Genomic DNA, 7637 nt, shown 5'->3' with positions numbered 1-7637 from the left:
TCGAGCCCATCACAGGCTATTTCGGGCTGGCGGGGGAGGGGCTAACCGTGTCAATCAGCTTGATTGACAACCCCCCCCCCCCCCGCTCAATTAACCTTGTGCAGGTCTCCGGGCAGCAGGGAGGAGACGGAGGCTTCAGCCAAGCGCCCCGGGAAGAGCGGAGCTTCCCCTCCTCCCCCCGCCTGCGGCCCCGCCCCCGCCCCCGCCCGGCTCCCAGCAGCTAGGCCCTGGGCAAAGCGCCGAGGCAGGGGGCTGAGGAAGCCGCCTGCGGTCGCGGCGTGACCCCAGCGCAGGGACCCTGGATTGTCCTTCGCGCGCCCCGCAGCCGCCTCCCCCAGCCCCGCGCCCGGGGCCCCGCAACTCGCCGCCAACTTTGCGGGGCGCGCGGGACGAGGCGGAGCTGCGGGGCGGGCCGCGCCATGTGACGCCGGGGGGCAGATCCGGGCTGCCCCCGCCCCCAGCCCCGGCTCCCCCCCACCCTGCTTCCCCGTAGCGGCTGCCGGGCGTCCCCGCAGGATTGGCGGGGCGCGCTACTCGCAGCGTTACGGTAGGCGCTGCTCGCCCAGCCCGGTGCAGACGCCAGGCGCTCTCCGCGGTGCTGACGGGCAGCGGCCCGGCTCCCCCCGCCGCAGCGGAGCGCGGGTGGCCGGCGGCGGCGCGGATCGCAGCTCGCCGGGGCTCGCCACCCCCTGCCCAGCCGCCATGGGCGCCGCGCCGGGGGCTCCCGCCCGCGGGCTCGCCGGCTGCCTGCTGCTGCTCGCCGCGCTGCTCCAGGGCCACGCTCGAGGTAAGAGCTCGCTCCGCGCCGGCTCCGGGCGCCCCAACTTCCCCGCGGCCCCCCTGCTGCCCTTCGGGGCTCGCCCGGCCCCCGCCGCCCGAGCCCCGCGCCCGGAGCTCGCCCGTGGCCGCGGGGCTCCGGACGCCGGACGCGGGGCTCCGCCGGGGCCAGGCCGGGGCTGCGGACCCGCCCGAGCCCGAGGGGGGCCCCCCGCGCCCGCCCAGCGCGGCTCCCGCCGCCAAACTTTGCCAAGTTGTGCTCCCGGCAGGTGGGCGCCGGGCGGGTTCCCCGGGAAGCGGCTCCGCCCGCTGGGGCGGGGGACGCGGGGGGGGGGGGGCTGCTCGGGCCCGGGGTTCACTCTGGGGCCCCGCGGTGCTGCGGGGGAGAGGGGGTCAGACTCGCGCGGCCGGAGAAGTTCTGATGGGGGGGCTTGGTCGCGGGGTTCCGGGGGAGCCACTTTACGGGCTGGGAAGCCGCCGCGCCCGGCTCGGGGCAGGGGGGCCACGGGAGCACTCCGGGTCCGGGGGGAACGTGCACACAGGAGCCCGCTGCAGGGGCGCGGCGGCGCCGGGCTGAGCCGGAACATTTCGCCTTTGGGTGCCGAGTGGGTGACGCGAGGAGTCCCGCCGTGGCCGCTGCCCCTTGTCCCGAGCCCGTTCCCAGCTCCGGGCCCCAGCACCCGGCCGTTCAGTGCAGCTCACGGCTGCTCCGGCGCCCGCCCCGCATGACTGGAATTGCCAGTGACCCCCCGACAGGAGCCACCTGGCCGGGCCCGGACTCTGGGGACGGGCTGCTTTACACCGAGCCCCCTGCGCGTGGGGGGACTGGATTCCGCACAAGGCGCGTGGTGAAGCGGCTGTTGCTGGCTGACTGGAGCCGCCTCTGCCCAGCGACCGCGCCTCCTTCTGCGCCGGGTGACGGTCGCCAAAGGACTCGCCCTGCTGCGCGCGTTGGCTGTGCGCTCCCGGCGCGCTGCGCCCACGCCCAGGGGTGCTGCTAGCCCGAGGGCAGCCGGTCCCAAGGCGGGGGCGGGGCAGACCCGGCGCAGCCTTGTAACTAGCCAGCTGCCGGCGTGGGATGGGGGGGTCGCCTCCGCAGAGCCCCCCACTGGCTGGTTAATTCGCCTTAATCGGTGCCGCCCTGGGAGCGCCACGTGACAGCTCCGCGCGGCGGGTGCACCAGGCCCTGGCCGGTGACCCCCCCCCCCGCCTTAATAGATTAACAGGCTCCCCTGCGGGGGGGGGGTCAGAAGAGCCTGAGACACCGCCTCCTCCGGGGGCAGCTCTGCCCAGGGAGCCTCCCGCAGGCTGCCCCTCCGGGCGCTTCCGCCTGTAGCGCCCTTCTGTGCCCATGGGGCAGGGCAAGCCCCCTCCTCCCGCTGCTGGACCCCGGGGGCTTCTGGCTGCCCCACCCTGTAGATCCCCCGCCCCATGTGCTCTGTGGCGCCCCGCCCAGGAAGCCGGGCAGAGCCCAGGCCATTGCAAACATCACTGGGGCACCGGGGCACCGAGCTTTCACTAAGGCCAGGTGCCCCCCTCGTCCGCCCCTCTCCTCTCTGCTCCTAGGCCCTGGCTCCTCGCCCCCTAGGCCGGCCGGGGCCAGAGCTGGGGGGCCGCAGAGGCAGCCTCCCCTGCTTTGCTCGCGGCCGGTCTGCTCCCGGGCGCCTTTTCCAGGAGCCGCGCTGGGCCGGCCGGGCGAGAGGGACCCGGGCCCTTGGGAGAGCGATGCTGGGGCTGCCTGCTCTCCCCAGAGCCCGGGCACGCCTCGCCCCCTCCCTGCCTGTCTCTCCGGCGGGCTGGCTGGCCCCTGGGGGCTTCCTTAATTGTCACATTGTCTGACATGCCCTTAAATCCGCAGCGCTCTGTAGCCTCGCTGCTCCGGGGATTGCGGGATTGATTTCTCGCCGACGTGGAGATTTGCTTCTCTGCTGGCTGGGGGACCGATCTCCCGGCTGCCGTGAGTCAGAGCGCTCGTTAGCGCCACGAAGGCCTGCCTCAGTCTCCCCCCAGTACTCCCCTATTAGGCGGCTATTAGGCTGCATTACGCACAGCGCTCCGGCTCCCCTGCATGGCGAGGCAGAGGCCATCTTGGAAACCGTGTCAGGCCTCCCGCGGGGGCGCTAATTGCGAGCGCCAGGCCCCGCCGCCGGGGTCCCGTTCCTGCGGCCCGCGCGCGCCTGGTGGGGGAGGCCGGGGACCCACCCTTGGGGAGCGGGGGGGGGGAGCGAGCCTCTTTGTTCAGCAGAGCTCGCCGCGAGCAAGCCGCGGGGAGGCGAGCAGCAGGCGCCTTCCCTTGGGCCCCGCGGGCACAGGCAGCCGGCGCTGCTCAGTGTCAAACTCCCCGAACTGCCGGTGCGTGGCCTGAGCGAACGCGCCCGGGGGAGCCGGCCCGGCGTGTTGCGGCCCCGCCCGCCTGCGTGGCGAAGGGAGCGCTCGAAGCCAGCCGTGTGGCCGGGCCCGAGGGAGCCCTGCGGCGGGGAGGCGGCTCTCGGGAGCGCGGGGGAGGGCAGGGGCGGGAGGCGGCCGCGCTGTGCGCGCCGAGTGCAGAGAAATCCGTGTGCCGAGGGGACGCGCTTCAGCCGGGGCGGTTCCGGGAGCGCGGGGGGCTCGGGGCTCCTCAGATAACGGGGCGAGCTTGGCCTAGCCCCGCGGCCGCCGCTGGCATGGGGCTACTGCAGCGGGTGGGTCGCCCCAGGGTGGGGCTGGCGACGGTGCTGCCCTGGGCCGGTCTCCGCTGCGCGCGGGCTGCCAGCGGCGGCTCCTCGTGGAAATTGGGCCTGGAGCTCCCGCTGGCTCTGTCCCCAGTGGGGCCCGGTGCTGAGCCCCTGGCAGGCGGCGAGTTCGAGCCGCCCCGTTGGCCCGAGCGAGCACAGCCCGCTGCTTCCGGAGCGCTGGACCCGGGGCTGCGGCGTTCGGGCTCCCCCGGCTAAGAGCGGGGTGCGAGCAGGAGCCGTCTGGAGCCGGTTACATAAAGCGCCATATGGCGCGGGCAGGGATCCAGGCAGGGAAGCAAGGCGAAGACGTCAGCGTGGCTGGCTGGCAGCTGCGGGCCCCGGGGCTCTGCAGGCCGGGATCCAGGGGGGCTCCCCTCGGCTGGCGCGGGAAGGGGCCTCGATTCCCAGCCGGAGACGCGCCCCGGCGCTGGGGGAAGTTTCCGAAAGTCGGAAGCTCTGCGTTGGGTCAGCCCCGCGGCCTGGCTCCGGAGCGTCTCCCCGACCGCCAGGCCCTTCCAGGGCCGCTTTAAGGCTCCGGCCCAGGGACCTAGAGCCCCCTCCCCCTGCGGGATCCGGCCGGGGCCTCGGCCGCCCCCTTCAAATTCCAGGCTCTGCGAAGGGGCTCAGGCCGCCAGGTGCGTCCTTGGGAGGGCTCTGGCTGCGCCCCGGGGCCCTGCTGCCTGGACGCGCCCTGGGCTGCAGGGGCACCAGCACGGAACCTGGCTGGGTCCCCCCTTCAGCGCCCTGGCCCGGCCTGGCCCGGGGGGAAATGCCCACCCCCCAGCCCGGCCGCGGGGCCCGAGCGCGCCGCCAAGCTCTCCCCGCCAGCGGGAGGCTGCCCGCCCGGCGCCTGCTGCGCCAGGGTGATGGGTTTTAATGAGCAATTACCTGGAGTCATTCTCCTAATTTCTGAATATCAATAAAGTTAATTAAACTCTGCGTGCGCGTTAGTGGCGAGCAGCGAGCGGCGGGGAGGGGGGCGCACGGGCGCGGCGCGCCTCCAGCCTCGGGGCGGGCGAGTGCGCTGCAGCGGGGGCACGACGGGGGTGGGTAGCCCGGCCCCCGCCCCCTCCCTGCCCTGCGGCTGGCCCGGGAGGGGCGCTCCCAGCTCCGCCTCGTCAGCCTGCGCGGGGCGTCCGGCGAAGGGACACCGGTCCGGTGGGGCGGGGGAGTCAGCCCCGGGGGGGGCAAACGGCTTCGCGTAACGGGAGCTTGTGGTGGGGGGTCTCGTGCCCCCCCCATTGGTCCGCTGGCCAGAGTGAGTGGGGGAGGGGTCTGTCCTTGCAGCCCCCCTCCCCCCGCACGTTGGCCTTTCTCCTGGCAGTGGGGCAGGACTGGGGCAGAGCTGGGAGAGGGGGGCCCCAGGCTGGGCTAGCAGGGCTGCGGGTCCATGCTGAAGGGCACCGGCAGGGCAGTGTGGGGCTGCCCAGGCAGGGCCGGACCGAGCCATTCTGGTGCCCCGGGCAGACAGTTTAATTGCGCCCTGGATTGGGGGAGGGAGCATGTGTGGCCCCACCCCCGCCTCGGTGCGTGGGGGAGGGCGCACGGAGCTGGCGGCAGCAGGACACGCAGCAGGACTGGCGCGCGCCCGGAGCCGCATGCAGGGCCCCGCGGCCGCGGGGGAAGGGTGCTGCTGGCCGGCGCTGTGGGGGTTAACACGGCCCCCACCCCAGGCGGCCGCTGGGAGCTGCTGCAGCCCATGATCCGGGAACCGGGTGTGCAGCACCTGACGCAGCTATAAGGGGCACCGCGCACCCTTTACAGCTGCCATCAGGCATCCCCCATAGGTTGGCGCCCCGGGCAGCTGCCCGGCTAGCCCCCCCTTAATCCGGCCCTGTGCCCAGGGCTGGGCTGGTGGCAGATGAGGATGGCCGTAAGTCGGGAGGTTATGGGGAAGGAAGGGGTGAGCTCTGTATTGCAACCCCTCCCCCTCCCCCTCCCCCTCCCGTGCTGTCCCTGGGGCACCTTCCCCAGCAGGGATCCTGCCCCCAGTCACCTTTGGGCGCCCTGCAGCCAGTGACGCCTCCCGCCAGGCTCCTCAGCCCTGGGCCCGGGCAGGCCGTGGGCTGGCGCAGACGGGCCTGGGTGGTAGCCGGCGGGTGGAGGGGATGTCAAGCCGCTTCCCTGGCGTGTCTGGCCAGGGCGTAGCTCTACCGGGCCCCTTGTCGCCCAGCCTGGCTCTGAGGACTTGTGCCTCACTGGCGGGCAGCCACCAGGGAACACCCCCAGCGAGGGAGGTGCCACGGGAGTGGCGGGCAGGGACTGGGCTGCGGTGCTGTCTGCTCAGAGCTGGCAGAGGCCGGTGGCAGCCCCTCTCTGCCATGCAGGGACCTGGCCGGGCAGACCCGGGCCCGGGAGGAATCCCCCACATTCCCCCCCCCACACACAGTGGAAGATTTGCCATCCAGGCTTGGGTGCCCTGCCAGCCCCTGCCCGAGGCACCTGCCAGGCATGCAGAGCTGGCTGCTGGGCAGCCCTCCCCGAAGCGCGGTGCCCCAGGAGCCAGGCCGGGCAGCTCACAGAGCCGGCTGAAGGTGCCCCCAGAGCACACAAGGCCAAACGCGCCGTTCCTTGGCTTGGGCCACAGAGTCAGCAGCCCCACTAGACTGGGAACAGAGCCTGCCCCTCATGGTCACAGGGGCCCAGTGAAAGCAGATGCCCTAGAGAGGGGGAGGATGGGCACCATGTGGCACGACCCACCCTCTGAGCAGGCAGGGACGTTGGGGGGCCGCCTGTGCAGGAGCAGGCAGGGGCGGAGCTCGTGTCTGCGGGGCTGGGGAAGCCAGGGTGTCCCGAGAGGAATGGGGGAGTCGTCCTCTGGCTCTCGGTGGCATCTGTGCCGGTACTGCTGGGCTGGCAGCCCCAGGGTGCTGTGAGGACTGTCATGCAGCCGCTTGTTACTGAAGCGCAAGGGCTGGGCCGTGGTGTGGTGCAGGAGCTGCCCAGCTGGAAACTTGTGGAACTCTCTGCCACTGGACAGGCTTGCCCGGCGTGGGGCGGGGCCTGGATACTGACAGAGCTGCAGACAGGCAGGGTGGCCAAGCCAACCCAGCAGGGGAGGGGCCTGGTGAGGGTGCTGCACAGCACCGCAAGCGCATTATGGGGCAGGAGGACCTGATGAGCTGGGGCGGCAGGGGCAGGGGGCCCTGCATCGCCTTTCTTGGCATGGGGTCCCGTGGGGCCCTGTGACCAAGAGGCGACTGTAGTCGCTCTGCTCTGTTACATGTGAGCTCTACTGTCCATTAGTAACCCCTGTGTGTGCCTCAGTTTCCCTGGGCATTGCACCAATAGCAACGGGGAGGGGGAGCTTCAGTGTGACAGACAGGCTGATGCTTCTGCAACCTGAGCCTTCTGGGGGAGGGGTGTGTGGGGCCTGGAAGCAGGCCCCAGGCAGGAGGTGGGGTTGGCTGCAGGGGGGGAGGGGCCTGGCTCTGAGCCCCCTCTGCCCAAGCTGGGCTGCCCTGGCTGCTCCTGGTCCCTGCGCTGACCAGTCTGGGCTACGCGGGGTCCCTCCTGTGCACCCTGCTGGCTGGCAGCCCCCCAGCTGTGGCTGGGGATGCAGGGCCCAGACACCCCCCTAGTGACATCCCGCCTGCAGCCGTGCAAGGCAAGCCCGTGAGCCAGGTGGGCAGCTCCGCTGGCCTGGGGCTCTGGGCCTGGGCCCCGAGATCTGTCTTTCCTGGAGGGTGCAGGGGGTGGGAGAATGACCTCCCCCTCCGCCTGCACCGCCAGCAGCCCCTGGAGTCACCCTGCTTCCAGCCCCCCCAGCCTGTCACAGCTCACAGGTCGTGCCCACGCTCGGCCCGGGCAGGACCCCCCCAGCGCGGCAGCCCCTTCTCGGGGAGCCCTCCAGCCCCGCGGCAGAGAGACGGCCCTTTCCCAGGGGCCACTCCAGTGCGGTGACCCTCTCTCAGGGGGCCCCTCTCACCTGGGGGTTCGCCCCTCCGCCTCCAGGACGGTGCCTCTCAGGCCTTCAGCCGCCTGCCTCCGCCGTGAGCCCCTTGGGGGGCCCCTCCCTCTGGCACCCGGGGCCCCCCCTCCCAGAGGGAATAGCCTGTTCCCCAGCCCAGAGCGACTCCCAGCCAGCGCCCCACAGGAGGGTCTATTGAGCTTTGAATGAGGCAACAGATCCCTCAGGCCAGTGGC

At 72.7% G+C, this 7637-nt stretch overlaps 1 protein-coding gene across 2 annotated transcripts in view; it reads left to right on the top strand.

The window, feature by feature from the left end:
* Positions 1–243: 243 nt before the first annotated feature.
* The window catches only part of SEZ6 (seizure related 6 homolog), a 51330-nt gene continuing 43936 nt past the window's right edge, over positions 244–7637 (top strand). Inside the window, exon 1 of one of the 2 annotated variants that reach the window (XM_075904531.1) lies at positions 244–787. In XM_075904531.1, the coding sequence (XP_075760646.1) occupies positions 703–787 (85 nt within the window). In that variant the 5' untranslated portion in view covers positions 244–702. The remainder of the gene's footprint in view (positions 788–7637) is intronic. The other variant, XM_075904532.1, reaches the window with a different exon arrangement.

The sequence above is a fragment of the Pelodiscus sinensis genome, chromosome 21 (genome assembly GCF_049634645.1).
Source record: "Pelodiscus sinensis isolate JC-2024 chromosome 21, ASM4963464v1, whole genome shotgun sequence".
NCBI classification, from domain to species: Eukaryota; Metazoa; Chordata; order Testudines; family Trionychidae; genus Pelodiscus; species Pelodiscus sinensis.
Note: the sequence above shows the minus strand (reverse complement) of the source record. Positions and strands in the feature narration are given on the sequence as shown.